At 39.1% G+C, this 19,837-nt stretch overlaps 1 protein-coding gene across 1 annotated transcript in view; it reads left to right on the top strand.

Annotated features, from left to right (window-relative positions):
• The first annotated feature begins 249 nt into the window (after window positions 1-249).
• dpysl2a (dihydropyrimidinase like 2a) overlaps window positions 250-19,837 on the top strand; it is a 74,774-nt gene continuing 55,186 nt past the window's right edge. Inside the window, exon 1 of the mRNA XM_056464114.1 lies at window positions 250-581. Coding sequence (XP_056320089.1) covers window positions 540-581 — 42 coding nt within the window. The 5' untranslated portion in view covers window positions 250-539. The remainder of the gene's footprint in view (window positions 582-19,837) is intronic.

The following is a 19,837-nucleotide window of genomic DNA, read 5'->3' on the forward strand; positions in this document are numbered from 1 at the left end:
ATATATGTGTGTGTGTGTGTGTGTGTGTGTGTGTGTGTGTGTGTATAATTTTATTTTTATTTTATTTATTTCTATTTATTTATTTCTAATTAATTATATTTTAGTTCATTTCATTTAAGCACAAAACGATTAATAAATATTTACAGGTATATTATTCAGCAGAGTATTGTTTTCAAATATTTCATTCAATAAACCTTGTCCTGCATGTGTGTGTGTGTGCATGCGTGCGTGTGTGTGGATCAGGGTGGGGTGTTGCGCATGCACGCTGGCTTTGGCGTGTAAATCTCCATCAGTGTCTGTCTGAATCTTCCTGCTTCTGCGCCGGAACACGAGAGAGAAGAAGAGACGAGCCCGTCACCTAAAACACAGGGGGAAATCTCACAATTCACCATCATAGCCGCTGCAGGATCGCTCTGGAAGCTCCACCATCGCTTTATCCCGGTTGTTGAGAGCCGACGGCGGCGGGTGTCATTGAGCTGCGGGGCGTCGCTTCTCCAAACGCGCATCGGGAACCATTATTACAGTTGAGATCAGCAGAGATGTCCGGATACCAGGGCAAGAAGAACATCCCTCGCATCACCGTGAGTACAGACACACCTGAAAACAGGCTATGGATATTAGCAGGTGAAAGGCTCGTGAATGGCATTCCGCTGCTGAAATGCACGAGTTAGGGGTCGTGGTTTCATCAAGTCAATACCGTTACATCAGATGCTGAATTACTGTCACTTTTCATTTCGCTGTGATGTGCCCACTTTCAGATGTGTTTCTTTGTGGGTCAGATTGACTGAAGCTCTGCTAGGGTTATACTGGATTCATTTGTTATATGAATGCATTATTAAACAGGAATCATTATAATGCATTGCTATTTTAATATTACAGTCTAATTTTATTGCTGCTGATGTATCTTAGTGTTGCTATGTCATGTCCTGGATTGATATATGGTAGTTTATCATTAGAGCACCTTCGTGATTGCAGGCTTTGCATGCTTTGATGTGTTCCCCTATCAAAATCGCATATTATTTAGGCGTACATGCATGCATTCTGTTGAGATACTAGGAATATGCATCGAATAATATTATATGACATTAAATTATATAAATAAATACATTTTTTTTAGGCAGGACTTACTAGATAGATACATTGTTGATCAGATAAATATTGTTATCCACTTTTCAGTGAATATAGGTCATGCATTTTGCTTCATTTGAATAAAACTGATGCATTAAATGGGTATGTTTATTAAAATAATATTTTAGTCACCGAACATCTTTAGGAAAAAGAAAGAAAATACGTTTAAATTCATGCAAAATATTGCAAAAAAACAACAACAACAAATTACTATTATATTTTTAGTCTTTTGATTATATTTTTCCTCTTTTTAAATTGTTATTAAATGTTTTGTCCTAACATACAAATTTGGTCTACTAATTATCTGACTGTTAGTTACTATTTGGGCTGTTAGATTAGCTCAGATTTGGCTTCAGTGGTGACTAATGTACTGTATATGCACAAATATAATATTGTTAAGCATCCTAGAGAATATTATCTCAAAGAGATTTGTGAGGGGTGTCCTCCTACTGTATATGCCTAGCTCCCTATGCATCTTCCCTGATAAATATGAAGCAGTCATTGCTGCTCTTTGGAAATGTTTGTGCATTGTGGCTTCAAAATAAAACAAACAACAGAAATCTAATACGTTCTTAATAAAAGACAATCCATTACTTTTGTGAATGCATTAAAATAATATCTAATATTAATCTAAAATAATATCATAAATCTGTATACTTTTATTTTAAAATATAGTTTTGAAGGCTAAACGTGCATGCGTTTTTTTTTAAGTAACAGGAATAAAACAATGCATAGCCTCAAAAAAAAAAACAATTTCTTAGCCATTTAAGAAAACAAAATCTTAGATGAATGTTTTGAAGATGCAACTGCATGCATTAACTCTTATGTGCTGCTGGGGATGTTTTCGTCCACTCTGGGTTGATTTTGTGTCTTAATTTGATCATCAATTTTTCTGTGTTTCAGCTAGCAGAATGATTTTTGTTGACAAATCTTATTTTGACACATATTTTGAGAAAATGCTTTGAAATTTATCAACGATACACTCTTGGTAAATTTACTATCCTTTTGTTATGTTCAGGATGAAAACATCCACTGAATGTAACTGCTGTAAAATGTATCAGATAAATATGTTTTTCAAATTTGTTTGCATAAATCAACCTCAGTCCTATTCAAAACTACTAAATTACTTAGAAAATTACAGGATTTTAACTTTTTAATTGGCAAATTCACAAATGACGTTACTGATTTGGTGAAAAAAACCCACATAGAACGACGTATTTTCAATATCAATAGTAATTGTGGACTGGATTTATTATTATTTTTTACCTTTAATCAAAGACTTGAAGACAAGACATGTGAAACAGCATTGCCTTTGATGCATTGTTTTTGATTGATCTTATTTGTTCTCCCTAATTTACTGTTGGTTGCTGTTTTTGCCCTATTGACTTCCATTATAACCACTTTTTATTATTAAAAACCCATGACACCATATAATCATGCATTTTTGATTGTTGGTGATTTTCCCCTGTTGGGACGAGGTCAAATTTGTCATTTTTACTGTTGATCATCAGTTGGCACCATTAACCCTTTTAGATAGTCCTGTGCAAAAAAAAGCTTAGTTTCTGGATTTGGAGCATGGAGTATAACAGCAAATTAAAGTGTGTATGTGTGTCTGTGAGAGTGACCTTTGTGTGCTTACCTTGATGTGTCTGAGAAAACCAAAATATGAATCTCAGCTCTCAGAACTACATGGAGTAAATGGACTGTGTATTTATGCACCATCAAATGTGTTTATAATTGTAGTCAATGGGGTAAAATCAGCCACCAACAGTAAATTAAGGAGAAAAAATGAAAATCTAACAATGCATCAAAGCTAATGTTGTTACTTATCGTTCACATGTACAAAACTGTGATGAAAGGTAAAAAAAATCCAGTCCACAATTACTTTCTATATTAAAAATACGCAGTGGTGTAGAGTAACAATTTACAAATACTCAGAAATTACATACAATTCTCAGAAATTGTAATTTATTAAGTAGTTTTAAAGCTGTGTACGTTTACTTTCCCTTGAGTACATTTTTAGTGCAGTATCAGTACTTTTACTCCACTACTTTCCTTCAATCTGCAGTCACTACTTTATTTTTTTCTTGTCTATGGGGATCAGAAAAATCAGTCCGGTGATTCCTGTTCAATCAAATCACACATAGCAGGTAAATCGCCTCATAATGAACTACCTCAAGACATGGCTGATTCATAATGGCAGCAAACTGTTTGGAAGCATTAAAAGTGTCCAAGAAGACGTCCAAAATCTTTACACGCAATGACCCAGAGACTGTTTGGATGATAACCGAAATGGTCAACATGATGTTAGATTGATGCTGTACCTGAACCTAAAATCAACCAAATATTAGCATCCAATGATGTTACAGCTTGACGTTGTGTGGACGTTACCACTATGACGTCTATCATACGTTGGATTTTGGTTGCTATACCTAAGGAATAATTGTCAGTATTTGACGTCAATATGATGTTGGTTTAAGATGTTGACTCGACGTTGGTTTTTGGTCACTTTCCAACACAACCGAAAATCAACCAAGTGTCAACGTCATTATTGGACATCAAAATAACATTGTCCTTAGACGCTGGCTAGACATTGAATTTTGGTCACCTGGCATCACGACCTAAATCTAACCTAATAATAATATCTTATGATGTTGTGTGCCTGCTGGGCTATAACTAAATACACTACAGAATGTTACGTTTACACATCCACAAATTACATGGAAATGCATCAGCTTTTTAGAGCATGATACTTACTAGCCTAGAGTACTTTTGAAATGGCTACTTTTTACTCACACTTTGAGTAGGATTTACAACAGATACTTTTACTCGAACTACATTTTTAAGCAAGTAATAGCCGCATTTCCACTATCGGGCCAGTGCGAGCCAGGGCTTTAATCGGGCCAGGCCGGGCCAATAGTCCGGGAGGTTGAGAAATGAGGCCGAAATCATGTCGCGTTTCCACTGTCTGGCTAGTTGCTCGCAGCGCGTCACGCAAACACCGCCCCCAGAACGTCCCCCGAATCAAACGTCACACAACCCGTCACACAACCCGCCCACTTCAGCGGGAACAAAAAACTCAAATTATAAACACAAACACAACCTGGCATCACTACGAGAGCTGGAAGATGGAGAACACCGAAGCGATTGCTTTTTTACTGTTTGTGGTCTGTTGGTGTAAGGCCAGACAGCGATCCCTGGATAAGGACATTCGAGTTCGGCGGCATTTACTTCGAACACAGATTTTGGCTGCAAGGCGAGTGAGTTGATCAAGCGCGATAGCAAAACAAATGTAAGGGAAGAAAGCATCTTGTCTCCTCTTTACCTGACAGGAAAACTCCGCCTTTGTACGTAACCCCGCCCCGAAGCCCCAGTTGGCCCTCCTTGGCCCAAGGTATTCGGCGGGCCGAAAAAGGCCGGACGCTGGCCCCAAGGAAGCCCCGCTTTGGCCCGATTACGCCCCGGAAGTGATAGTGGAAACGCGACTGGCCTTGGCTCGCCCTGGCTCGCTCGCTTTAGGCGCGATAGTGGAAACGCGGCTAATGGTACTTTTACTCGAGTATGATTTTTCAGTACTCTTTCCACCACTGAAAATACGTAATTTTGTGTGTTTTTTCACCAAATCAGTGACATCATTTATGAATTTGGCAATTTAAGAGTTAAAATCCTGTAATTTTCTAAACAATTTAGTAGTTTTGACCAGGACTGAGGTTAATTAAAAAGATCTGATGCATTTTACAGCAGTAGTAGTCTGTAGTCTGCAGTAGAGTAGTCAATTTGAATCCTGAATTTTTTATCACCTCTCAAGATAAATTAATATCAAATCAAACATCATTCCAACAAATCCTTCAAATGCAATGCATATATCTATAGTATATCAAGATATCTCAGCCTGTGCATGCATCGACGATGTTCCCCTTCAGACATGCATTCGATTAATGTAAAAAGCAGCTTCAGATTAAGCTGGCGGTACAATGGCCTGTGCACCCACCCCCCCTGCTGTGAGCCAGAGCCGGTTTGATAGCCATGCTAAATGCAGAGGACCGTCTCCGGAGGAAATGAATGAAAATCCTCTTTTGAAAAGTAGGTCAGTGAATGTAAAGTGTAAGTCATGGTATGTGGTGGTGCATGCCTGTAATTCAGCTTCAGTGCAGAGACGGTGTGGATGTGAAATGTGCTGGGGCTAATGATCAGATAGCGAGGCCTGTAGGAGAACGAGCAGATCTAGGAGAGGGTGGAGATGAAGATGAAAACTCTAAAAGATGAGATCTGGCCTTCAGCTCTTGGATGTCAGATATAAGCTTCAGCCATTTTTAGGGATGATGATAAGACTGGCAGAGGATGGTGAACGCTGATACTGTACTGTACTGCACTGGAAAGCTTAAAGGGGCAGTTCAGCCGTAAAGGAAAATTCAGAAAAACCACTTCACTTCTTTCAAACTTATTTGAGTTTCTTTCTTCAGTTGAATGCAAAAGAAGATGTTTTGAAGTACGCTGAAAACCTGTAACCAAGCTTTTGTTTATTTTTATATTGGTTTATTTATTTAATGTGTTTTATTATATCAGATTTTTGCAAAACTTAAAATACACTGCTCCGGGTGCGTTCAATCTACGAAAATGTTGGATTTACGTAGATTCCTAGGTGATCATCAACTGTTTTCTCATAGCATGACAAGCTGACAAAACATTGCTGTATATGACTCGCAGTGGTCTCGCTGCATTCTGAAAAGTTAAGATGTTTTCAACTAGGAGTGCCAGGAAAACATTAACGCATCTCGCAAGCCACGTGCCTCCATTGGAAATAAAATAATTACTTGCGCGTGTAAAAGACGCAAGTAATAACCCACTAGAGGGTGCTGTACATTTTTGAGAATCTGAAATGTGTTACTTGAAGTACGTTTTGTTGTATATTTCAGATACACGTCCTTTTTGTTTACATTCATGAGAAGGCGGGCCTTGTATATTGGTTAATTCATTTAATGTGTTTTATTATATCAGATTTTTGCAAAACTTAAAATACACTGCTCCGGGTGCGTTCAATCTACGAAAATCTTGGATTTACGTAGATTCCTAGGTGATCATCAACCGTTTTCTCATAGCATGACAAGCTGACAAAACATTGCTGTATATGACTCGCAGTGCTCTCGCTGCATTCTGAAAAGTTAAGATGTTTTCAACTAGGAGTGCCAGGAAAATATTAACGCATCTCGCAAGCCACGTGCCTCCATTGGAAATAAAATAATTACTTGCGCGTGTGTGGAGAAGTGAGACTTCTCCCCTCTGTCTCTGACGGCCGCACCCACACACACACACACACACACACACACACAAAACTTACCTTCATTCCTTCCTCCTCCGTCGGCGGGTATATTGATGAGTGCACGCATCATATCACCGGCATACTATCACACCTCCACAGTTCATCTCTCCCCTTCAGTCTCACACGAAGCATACACTTGAGCGCACACACACATTGTCTTCGTGTTTTTGTTTGTTTGTCTAGAGGAGTTCGGACTTCAGCGCAAGACCAGCGAACCTGAGTGAAGGAAGGGCGCGCGCTTATGACATCAAAAGCCGCGCCTTGGGAGTTCGCGCGCTGAAAGTCCGACCGTACCATTTGTGTTTATGTGGGTACAACCAGTGTGGTTGTTTGTCCTGTTTTACAGGAAAGATGTTAAAGGTTATGGGTGTTTAATGTTGTATGTTTCTGTGTGTTCTGTTAAAGCAGATCAGACCATTTAAGATTTAAAGAGATGCCATTTAAGGCGAGTTTGAAAGTGTGTTCTTTTCACTATATACTTATTAGAGAATGGCTTACGCCAATCAATGGGCGGAGTCAGGTGTATAAAGAGGGATGCCAGACTCCAGCTCGGGGTCAGTTTACCTGGCTAGCGAGCGTGCTGTGGCAGAGCCGTGAGCAATCTTCTGAGTGAGTGGATACTGGTATACAGTGGTTACGTTTGATTGTTTTTTTTTTCTTCTTTGGTTTGTTTTTGTGTTATATATATATATATATATATATATATATATATATATATATATTCGTCTTTATATTTAATTTGTTGATTTGGTACTTTGTATTTTTGTATATATATATTTTTGGATTTTTTTTATGGACACTGTATATATTTTGCACTGGACATATCCTCCACATCGTTGTAAATAAATACCACCTTTTTTACACTTCCGGGTCAGGCCATTGTGTTTTTGGATTTTTGCCATTGGGTTATTTTTTTTTGTTTTTGGGTTTATTGTGATATTAAGGCCTCCCACGCCTCCTAGTGGGCCCACTCTGGGTTCACTACATCGCAGTTGGTGTCAAAAGCGGCGGCCACCCGGAAGAGAATGAGGAGGAGGAAGCTGGGTTTACGATCTGCTGTGAAGGACGCAGCTTGGCGTAGACTGTCGTCTGGTGGAGAAGAGGCAGCTACGGAGCGTCCCAGCACCAGTGAGCCTTCTACTCAGTCCAGTGAGGGCATGGCGAGTATGATGAGGGATTTCCTCAAGGCGCAGCAAACAAGAGAGGAGATGTTTCTTCGTGAGCTGCGGGGACTTCGTGAATCGATACGGCCGACGGAGCTGACAACGCCATCGCCCAGTAGAGTATCCACAGGGGAGACATCACCCCCACCTACCCCACCACCACCCGCAGTTTCATCACTCCGAGTCCAGCGGATGAGTCATCCAGAAACGCCATTACCACCCTTAAAGGCTGATGATGACATCGAGAATTATCTGCGGCGATTCGAACGTCTGGCCCGAACGTGGCAGTGGCCTCGGGAGGAGTGGAGCTGTCGGCTGGTGCCATTACTGACTGGTCGAGCGCTGGAGGCATATCTTGCAATGGATGAGGTCAGTGCTGATGATTATGTACAATTAAAAGACTCTCTTCTGCAGAAATACAACGTGTCTGCAGAAACATACCGTCAGCGCTTCAGAGCATCTACGTCACCAGAAGGAGAGTCACCGACGGAAACATATCATCGCCTGAAACACTTGTATCAGCGCTGGATTCGACCAGATCTTCACTCTAAAGATGAGATCGGTGAGCTGATTATCATGGAGCAACTGCTGAGGGTTATGGATCCAGATACCAGGACATGGGTCAAAGAACATGAGCCAGACTCTGGACTGGTAGCAGCACGACTGGCTCAGCAGTATGCTAACGCTCATCGCTCCGGTCTGCGCACGCAACCTGCAAAAGGTAGAGCACGACACAATTTACAAAATACTGACATTCAGCATTCACATGGACTTGAGACTGAGAAAACACATACACTGATCTGTTATGCGTGTCAACAACAAGGACACAAAGCATCGGTATGCCCTGCTAGAAAATCCAAACTAACTGGTTTTTGTTATGCACCAAGAGAGGGCGATGCTAATGGTGACTGTGATGTGAATGAAAATGCTAAAATGTTGGACATTGTGGTTAATGGTCGTGAGCTGAAAGCACTACTTGACACGGGAAGTTCTATTTCTTTGATAAAATCATGCCATGTGAACAATGTTGACTATGCTAATACCGCTAACGTACAATGCATACATGGGGATATACGGAGGTATCCTAAAGCTGAGGTACTTGTGGGAATACATGATGAAATGTACATGTTGAATGTAGCAGTGGTCACTAATTTACCTGCTGACATGGTTTTGGGTCGAGATCTTCCGGTGTTGAATGAATTGTGCTATTTGTCTACCAAGCAGAGCTATGCAGGTTTAAATGACATTGAAAATGTGTTTTCTGTAGTAACGCGTGCCCAAACAAAAGCTGGTTTGCAGCCACTGCCAGACTTTGATGATAGTCTGCTGCAGGGCGCAACCAAGGGCAAAAGAAAAACGCGTCAGCAGAAAAGACTGTTAAAAAGGCTAGGGTCTCCAGTTCAGAAACCTAATATGAATGGTTTAGAGGCAGAAAACTGGAAGATTCCTGATAACATTTCTGAACTACAGAAAAATGATGATTCTTTAAGAAAACTGTTTGTGAGAGCTGAAAAAACTGATAACATCAATTTGAATGACGAACATTTTGTTGTCATTGATGATGTTTTATATGTACAAGTAGGAGATGTGAAGCGTTTGGTTGTACCCATATCTGTTCGTCCCCTTGTGTTACATCTTGCACACACACTTCCATGGGCGGGACATTTAGCATTCCAGAAAACATACACTCGCATCAGTACACGTTTCTATTGGCCAACCATGTACACTGATGTACAGACACATTGCAACACATGCAACATTTGCCAGACAACCAGTGCGGTTCGTCATAGAGACAAAGCACCATTACATCCACTCCCCATTATTTCGACCCCTTTCCGTCGTATTGCCATGGATGTCGTAGGACCACTGGAGAGAAGTAGTACGGGACATTGCTACATTCTTGTCATTTGTGATTACGCCACTCGTTACCCGGAGGCATTCCCACTTCGCACAGTCACCACCACTAAAATTGTTCAAGCTCTCACTGCATTGTTTTCCAGAGTAGGAATCCCGGACGAGATCATTACCGATCAGGGAACCAACTTCATGTCACGAGTGATGAAAATATTCCACCAGCAGCTGGGCATCAAGGCACTGAGAACAACACCATACCATCCTCAGACAGATGGGCTGGTGGAGCGTTTCAACGCGACATTGAAAAACATGTTGAGGAAGTTTGTATCAGATACAGGACGAGACTGGGACAAATGGTTACCATTTTTGCTGTTTGCATACAGGGAGGTACCACAAGCATCAACAGGTTTCTCACCGTTCGAATTGATGTATGGCTGGCCAGTCCAGGGTCCGCTGGATATTCTGAAGAAGGCGTGGACTAGACCGTCTGGAGCAGTGGAGAACGGCAGCATCATCAGCTTCATCCTAAAGATGAGAGACAAGCTGGAAACCTACAGGGAGCAGGCTGTGGAAAACCTTAAAGAGGCACAAACAAAGCAGAAGACATGGTATGACCAAAGAAGTCGTCTTCGCCAGTTCCAGCCAGGACAAAAGGTATTACTGCTTTTACCAACGTCCACCAACAAACTTCTGGCGAAATGGCAAGGGCCATATGAAGTGACAAAGAAGATGGGGCCAGTCACTTATGAGATTCTCCATCCAGAGAAGAAGAAAAGTCGACAGATTTACCACATCAACCTGCTGAAGGAGTGGAAGGAGACAAAGGAAGCAGAGAAAGTATTGATGGTGAGAGAGGTGAAGGAGGATGAAGACGATCATGCTGAGGAGATGGTTACACCGAGACAAGCTGCTGAGCTGAAGTTGGATCACCTGGAGGAGGGCAAGAAACATGAGTTAAAGGAGGTACTCAATGCTTACCCATCATTGTTCCAGGAGAGGCCAGGAAGAACGGAGGTAACCCAGCACACCATCCACCTGACAGACACAACACCATCAAGACAACGACCATATCGTGTTCCTGAAAAACTGTTAAAGCCACTGAAGGAGGAACTAGAAACCATGAAGCAACTGGGAGTAATAGAACCATCATCATCGGAATGGAGCAGTCCCATAGTCATCGTCCCTAAAAAGGATGGATCTTTAAGGATATGTGTTGACTTCAGAAAACTAAATGCTCAATCTAGGTTCGATGCTTACCCTATGCCGAGGATCGATGACTTGCTGGAGAGAATAGGGCAGGCCCGCTACATAACCACACTAGATCTGTGCAAAGGTTACTGGCAGGTGCCCCTCCATCCTTCATCGAAACCCCTCACTGCTTTCAGAACCCCTCTTGGCCTATATCAGTTTACGGTACTTCCGTTTGGGTTACATGGGGCACCTGCAACATTCCCAGCGCCTCATGGACTGTGTTCTCCAGGGCTGTGAAAGTTTTGCGTCTGCTTACCTAGACGACGTGGTAATATTCAGTCACACGTGGGTGGACCATCTGCAGCACGTAAAACAGGCCCTGGAGAAAATTCAAGGAGCGGGTCTGTCCTTAAATGTGACTAAGTGCGAGTGGGGACAAAAGGAAACCAACTACCTGGGGTACAGACTGGGCAATGGTGGACTCAGACCACAGGTGGACAAGGTAGAAGCGATTCGGAGAAGCCAAAAACCTAGGACCAAAAAGGAGGTACGTTCCTTCCTAGGATTGATGGGCTGGTACCGACGTTTTATCCCCAACTTCGCAACGACAGCAGCATCCCTAACAGACTTGCTCTCTAAACGAATGAAGAATCCAGTCGTTTGGACTGACGCCTGTGAACAGGCGTGGACTACTTTGAAGGAGAGGCTATGTACACATCCTGTGTTAAAGAGCCCTGATTTCTCTCAGAGATTTATGGTGCGAGTGGATGCATCGGATAGAGGGATTGGAGCGGTACTAGCCCAAGGACCAGCTGGACAAGAGCAACCTGTGGTATTTCTGAGTAGGAAACTGTTGCCCAGGGAGACGCGATATTCTACCATAGAGAAGGAGTGTCTTGCAATTAAATGGTCCCTGGAATCCCTCCGCTACTACCTCCTGGGGCGGGAGTTTGACTTGGAAACAGACCATCGAGCACTTACCTGGATAAACTCCATGAAAGATACTAACGCCAGAGTGACCCGGTGGTACCTGACATTACAACCTTTCCAGTTCAAAATAAGTCATTGCCCTGGGAGAAAAAATTTGGTAGCCGACTTCTTGTCCAGGTTTCCGGACAGTACGCGGCTTGGAGAGGAGGAGGATAATGTGGAGAAGTGAGACTTCTCCCCTCTGTCTCTGACGGCCGCACCCACACACACACACACACACACACACACAAAACTTACCTTCATTCCTTCCTCCTCCGTCGGCGGGTATATTGATGAGTGCACGCATCATATCACCGGCATACTATCACACCTCCACAGTTCATCTCTCCCCTTCAGTCTCACACGAAGCATACACTTGAGCGCACACACACATTGTCTTCGTGTTTTTGTTTGTTTGTCTAGAGGAGTTCGGACTTCAGCGCAAGACCAGCGAACCTGAGTGAAGGAAGGGCGCGCGCTTATGACATCAAAAGCCGCGCCTTGGGAGTTCGCGCGCTGAAAGTCCGACCGTACCATTTGTGTTTATGTGGGTACAACCAGTGTGGTTGTTTGTCCTGTTTTACAGGAAAGATGTTAAAGGTTATGGGTGTTTAATGTTGTATGTTTCTGTGTGTTCTGTTAAAGCAGATCAGACCATTTAAGATTTAAAGAGATGCCATTTAAGGCGAGTTTGAAAGTGTGTTCTTTTCACTATATACTTATTAGAGAATGGCTTACGCCAATCAATGGGCGGAGTCAGGTGTATAAAGAGGGATGCCAGACTCCAGCTCGGGGTCAGTTTACCTGGCTAGCGAGCGTGCTGTGGCAGAGCCGTGAGCAATCTTCTGAGTGAGTGGATACTGGTATACAGTGGTTACGTTTGATTGTTTTTTTTTCTTCTTTGGTTTGTTTTTGTGTTATATATATATATATATATATATATATATATATATATATATATATATATATATATATATATATATATTCGTCTTTATATTTAATTTGTTGATTTGGTACTTTGTATTTTTGTATATATATATTTTTGGATTTTTTTTATGGACACTGTATATATTTTGCACTGGACATATCCTCCACATCGTTGTAAATAAATACCACCTTTTTTACACTTCCGGGTCAGGCCATTGTGTTTTTGGATTTTTGCCATTGGGTTATTTTTTTTTGTTTTTGGGTTTATTGTGATATTAAGGCCTCCCACGCCTCCTAGTGGGCCCACTCTGGGTTCACTACATCGCAGCGTGTAAAAGACGCAAGTAATAACCCACTAGAGGGTGCTGTACATTTTTGAGAATCTGAAATGTGTTACTTGATGTACGTTTTGTTGTACATTTCAGATACACGTCCTTTTTGTTTACATTCATGAGAAGGCGGGCCTTGTATATTGGTTTATTCATTTAATGTGTTTTATTATATCAGATTTTTGCAATACACTGCTCCAGGTGCGTTCAATCTATGAAAATGTTGGATTTACGTAGATTCCTAGGTGATCATCAACCGTCATTCTGAAAAGTTGAGATGTTTTCATCTGGGAGCGCCAGGAAAGCATTACGCGTCTCGTTCCTCTTCAGAAGTGCATTCGATTAATGTAAAAAGCAGCTTCAGATTAAGCTGGCGGTACAATGGCCTGCGCACCCACCCCCCCCTGTTGTGAGCCGGAGCCGGTTTGATAGCCATGCTAAATTCAGAGAACCATCTCCGGAGGAAATGAATGAAAATCCTCTTTTGAAATTATATCACATTTTTTGCAAAACTTAAAATACACTGCTCGGGGTGCGTTCAATCTACGAAAATGTTGGATTTACGTAGATTCCTAGGTGAACATCAACCGTATTCTCATTGCATGACAAGCTGACAAAACATTGCTGTACATGACTCGCAGTGCTCTCGCTGCATTCTGAAAAGTTAAGATGTTTTCAACTAGGAGTGCCAGGAAAATATTAACGCATCTCGCAAGCCACGTGCCTCCTTTGGAAATAAAATAATTTCTTGCGCATGCAAAAGACGCAAGTAATAACCCACTAGAGGGTGCTGTACATTTTTGAGAATCTGAAATGTGTTACTTGAAGTACGTTTTGTTGTACATTTCAGATACACGTCCTTTTTGTTTACATTCATGTGAAGGCGGGCCTTGTATATTGGTTAATTCATTTAATGTGTTTTATTATATCAGATTTTTGCAATACGTTGCTCCGGGTGTGTTCAATCTACGAAATTGTTGGATTTACGTAGATTCCTAGGTGATCATCAACCGTTTTCTCATAGCATGACAAGCTGACAAAACATTGCTGTAAGTCTAATACAAGTTTTATTTATGGAGAAAAATAAAAAGCACTGCAGGGTTTGGGTGTTCTGGGTTTATCTAAGGCAATTCATCTACTGGAATGTGTATATTCCATACAAAGTATGAAGCTGATCGGTCACTTCTTGTTACATGACTCGCAGTGCTCTCGCAGCATTCTGAAAAGTTGAGATGTTTTCAACTTGGAGCGCCAGGAAAACATTAACGCGTCTCGTTCCCCTTCAGAAGTTTATTGTAAAAAGCAGCTTCAGATTAAGCTGGCGGTACAATGGCCTGCGCACCCACCCCCCTGCTGTGAGCCGGAGCCGGTTTGATAGCCATGATGCAGAGGACCTTCTCCGGAGGAAATGAATGAAAATCCTCTTTTGAAATTATATCAGATTTTTGCAAAACTTAAAATACACTGCTCGGGGTGCGTTCAATCTACAAAAATGTTGGATTTACGTAGATTCCTAGGTGATCATCAACCGTTTTCTCATTGCATGACAAGCTGACAAAACATTGCTGTACATGACATCTTAATGAGAGCGCTTAAATGGTCAAATACATGCATATTTATGTCAGAGCGCGGTGTTTAGTGATTATTCATATTAACCCTCATTTGTGTAATAAACAAACACGTTGAGAATCAAAAGACATGTGAAAGAGAAACCATATCAGAGCCGCACTGTTCTTAAAGTGACAGCGTGCAATATTCCTGCTGCTGACTGTTTTTTTCTTACAGTGAAGATGCTTAAAGCACAGTTTGTTTCATATTTCTATTCTATTGTATTTATTTCCCTTTCCTTATTCACAGGGAGGAAAATAACTCTTGTAGCGGCATTATTGCTTTAAGCCGCTATCGCGGTAAGGGTAAACAATGACGCGTGAGTCCGCTGTGAATCCTTTTTCTCATGTTTATTTTATCACATCTTGTGCCATCTTTTTTGTGAAATAGCTCATTGTTCCTCAGTAGCACCCGTCACCACAAACAAACTCACGGTCTGAAAATTGTTTCCTCTTCCCTTCCTACTCCATCTACTACCTGGCTTCCTTAAATCCCAATTTTGACAAAATAAAAGTCATTCACAAAATCACAACAATAAAGCTAATACTTAAACATGAATAATATGCGAATACAAAATACTCAAATATAAATACAATAATTATCAAATGTAAACTTAATAATAATAATAGTAATAACATCCAACCAACCCATTTAGTCCAAACATAATAATAATAGAAGAAAGAAATGGCTCCAACAACTCTCTATATACTGTTGAAGTCAGAATTATTAGCCCTCCTGAATTATTAGCGACCATTTCCCCCAATTTCAGTTTAATGGAAATAAGATTTATATTCAACACATTTCTAAACATAATAGTTTTAATAACTCATTTCTAATGACTGATTTCTTTTATATTTGCTATGATGACAGTAAATAATATTTGACTAGATGTTTTTCAAGATACTAGCTTTCAGCCTAAAGTGCAATTCGAAGGCTTAATTAGTGTAATTAGGCAAGTCATTGTATAACAGTAGCTTCTTCTGCAGACAATCAAATATATATATTGCTTAAGTGAGCTAATAATATTGACCTTAAAATAGGTTTCAAAATATTTAAACCTCCTTTTATTCTAGCCAAAATAAAACAAATAAGCCTTTCTCCAGAAGAAAAAATATTAAAGGAAATACTTTGAAAAATTGCTCTGTTAAACATCATTTGGGAAATATTTATATTAAAAAATTTCACAGGAGCGCTAATAATTTTGACTTCAACTAATAATTGTTTTGAATAATCGTGATTACAATTATGACCAAAATAATCGTGATTATGATTTTTCCCATAATCCAACAGCCCTAGTTGAACCTACAAAAGTGGACATGTAATTTGTATATTTTTATGTCTTTTTTTTTTGCCTGGTCTCTTACACACATACGTGCATCTAAACGCGCATGTTTCATGCACAAACACACCTTTTAAACTTGACAAAACCTCTCAACACCTGAAAGTTACTGGCTGCTTCTTTAATGTGGTGTAAAGATAATTATGCGTTATTGAAACATCAAGGAGGACGCAGCAAAGAAATATCGCTTATTAAATTAAAACTACTTTAATTATTATTTTATGCAACACCCTTACATTTAAGAGATATTTTTGAGAAACATACGGGCAATCATAAGCAATAAGACCCCTAGCCTATAAGGTGTTTTATGGAATATCTTAAACTGAGCAGCTCTATGTTTTTCTTTCTCTTATTTTTATTTTAAAAAGTTTTTGTACATGTACTTGTGCACGACTCACTCTGCCCCAAAGCCCCAGCTGGCCCTCTTTGGCCCAAGGTATTCGGTGGGCCAAAAAAGGCCGGCCGCTGGCCCCAAGGAAGCCCCACTTTGGCCCGATCAGGCCCCAGAAGGACAGTGGAAACACAACTGGCCCTGGCTCCCTCGCTTTAGCCACGACAGTGGAATTGCGGCTATTGACTTCCAAGTATGTATTAACTTCCACAGCAAGAAGGTCGCTGGTTCGAGCCCCAGCTGAGTCAGTTGGCATTTCTGTATGGAGTTTGCATGTTCTCCCCGTGTTGGCGTGGGTTTCCTCCAGGTGCTCCGGTTTCCCCCACAGTCCAAACACATGCGCTATAGGTGAATTGAATAAGCTAAATTGGCGGTAATTGACTTTAACTGTATGTGTGCGTCTGTGTGTGTGTAAATATATATTTTATATCTTAATATATACTTAATTATATAGTATATATCTCAGGGCAGCACGGTGGCTCAGTGGTTAGCACTGTCTCCTTACAGCAAGGAAGTCACTGGTTCTCTGAACTAGACTAAGCTGAAGAAAAATGAATGAATGAATCTTAATGTGGAAATCATTTGAGTATTCAGAAATGTATATCTACTTTATTTTGAAGAATCAGTCATTTTTGTACCATAGATGAATGTAAACCTTTTGTTGGAGACTAAATTGAGACATTCAGAATAGCAAAATAAATGTGCTTAAATGCTATAAAGTATTTAAAGTGTTTGAATATTCATGCAGCTATTTTGAATACCGTGTCAAGACATTTTAAAAAGAACAAACAACATCAAAATATGTTAAAACTTGCTCACATTTATTTCAAGCCTCCTGACATTAAATATTAGCTTTAACAGGCCCAATTATAGTCTAAAATGTCATTTTGTATGCCTATAGCTTCAGTGTGTGCATATTACTCGAGTCTATATTCTGTCCTTGTCTATTGGGTCTGCATTTATTTTGTAGTTTCTATATTATCCTTATTGCTAACATTTAATAATGTTTACAGAAAACGTTTAATAAATAAAGTTACATCTTATTTTCTGGCTTTATTATTTGTAAAAATAAACTGCTTAATAATTAATCACATTTAAATGCAGTTTTTCATTTCCAGTCCCTGTCTAAAAAAACTATTAAGAATAATTTAGTTTGGAATTTGTAAAATGTACTTGGGGATGAAAATATGGTCAGAATATTGACTTGCATAATAATTACATGTGCAATCAACACCAAGCACCAAGTGCTCCAGTGAAAATATGTGGCTTTCTGGTATGTCTGGCTCTTTCCTTTTCATTCGAACACAGGCTGACAGTGTCACATCGAGACAAAAATGGCCTGAGCATTCAGACACACACACACACATACGCGCTCACACACACACTCTCTCTCATGGCCCACTTTCTAGTCATGTTTTTGCAGCAGTTTCAGTCCTGCAGCTCTGACTATATTCTGCTTGGCCTGAGTTGATCATCCGCAGCGTATCGAATGGCTGTGAGCTTTGCTTCACTCTCTCTTTCTCTCATTGATTTGATAAAAGCAAAGCCGTTCGTCCTGTTTGACCCTCCACAACAGTGAAGCTCACCTTAAAAAGCCCATCATGACTTTTATTGCACTGAAGTCGCTTTGTTGTGGCTCAGCAGTCCTCAGTTTTCCCTGAAATATCACCTTGTCATTATAAAATCAAAAACAAGTATTGTCTAAAACAGAGGTTCTAAACCTTTTTCACTACAGGGCCCACTTTTTCAGATCAATTTTTGAAGGCCAATCTGTCTGTCGTTTTCTCTAAAATGTTTGTATGAAATGCTTATTTAAACCTTTATTTATTAACAAATAATATATTATCTTATTATATTATCTTATTATATTATATTATATTATATTGTATTGTATTGTATTGTATTGTATTGTATTGTATTGTATTGTATTATATTATTCATTCATTCATTCATTTTCTTTTCGGCTTAGTCCCTTTATTAATCTGGGGTCGCCACAGCGGAATGAACCGCCAACTTATCCAGCATTTGTTTTATGCAGCGGATGCCCTTCCAGCCGCAACCCATCACTGGGAAACCCATACACACTCATTCACACACATACACTACGGACAATTTAGCCTACCCAATTCACCTGTACCGCATGTCTTTGGACTGTGGGTTAAACCGGAGCACCCGGAGGAAACCCACGCGAACGCAGGGAGAACATGCAAACTCCACACAGAAACGCGGCTCGAGGCTCAAACCAGCAACCTTCTTGCTGTGAGGTGACAGCACTACCTACTGCGCTACTGTGTCACCTTATATTATATTATATTATATTATATTATATTATATTATATTATATTATATTATATTATATATTAATTACATTATATTATGCTATATTAATTATATTATATTATATTATATTATATTATATTATATTATATTATATTATATTATGCTATATTAATTATATTATATTATATTATATTAATTATACTATATTATATTATTATATTAATTATACTATATTATATTATATTTATTATATTATATTATATTATGCTATATTATATTATGCTATATTAATTATATTATATTATATTATATTGTTATATTATATTAATTACATTATATTATGCTATATTATATCATATTAATTATATTATATTATATTAATTATACTATATTATATTATATTATATTATATTAATTATACTATATTATATTATATTAATTATACTATATTATATTATATTATATTATATTATATTAATTATATTATATTATATTATATTAATTATACTATATTATATTATAATATATTATATTATATTAATTATATTATATTATATTTATTATATTATATTATATTATATTATATTGTATTATATTATATTATATTATATTATATTATAGGGGCTAATCATTTCTATATTATATATAATTTATTTATTTTTAAAAACATACACAGATTACATGCACAGAAGAGAACCACAGGTCAACAGGGAGATTGCAAAAGACCAGCTTCTGCTTTAAACTGGACTGACTGAATATCTACTATTTAAAATCTACTATTCAAAAACATACAAACAAATTATCACCTTAGGATTATTAGGTTATTGACATATTCTTATTAAATGACAACTTATTTATATTATGTGATGTTTTTTATAAGTTGTTTACATTTTAAGACTTTTTACTGTTTGCTATAAGGAATGCAAAAACTTTGAAGCTCAAAATCATTCAGAACGCAGATAGAACCTAATAATTCCAAGGTGATGAAATGTAAAATACAGTAAAACACTCTGGGCTCTATTTTGACAATCCATGCGCAAAGTGCAAAGCGCAGGGCGCAAACGCATTAAGGGTGTGTCAGAATCCACTTTTGCTATTTAAAGGACGAAAAAATCAGCTTTGCGCCGTGGCGCATGGTCTAACAGGGTTGAGCTTATTCTCTTAATGAGTTATAGGTGTGTTTTGAGAATAAACCAATCAGAGTCTTATCTCCCATTCCCTTTATCAGCCAGTTGCACCGCGCCATAGCGCATTTGCTATTTACATGACGGACTTTGTAAGTGGAAAGACTGAACACTTCACTAGAGAGAAAACAGTTAAAGAGAGCATCTACAGCGC

This window comes from Danio aesculapii, chromosome 8 (genome assembly GCF_903798145.1).
Source record: "Danio aesculapii chromosome 8, fDanAes4.1, whole genome shotgun sequence".
NCBI classification, from domain to species: domain Eukaryota; kingdom Metazoa; phylum Chordata; class Actinopteri; order Cypriniformes; family Danionidae; genus Danio; species Danio aesculapii.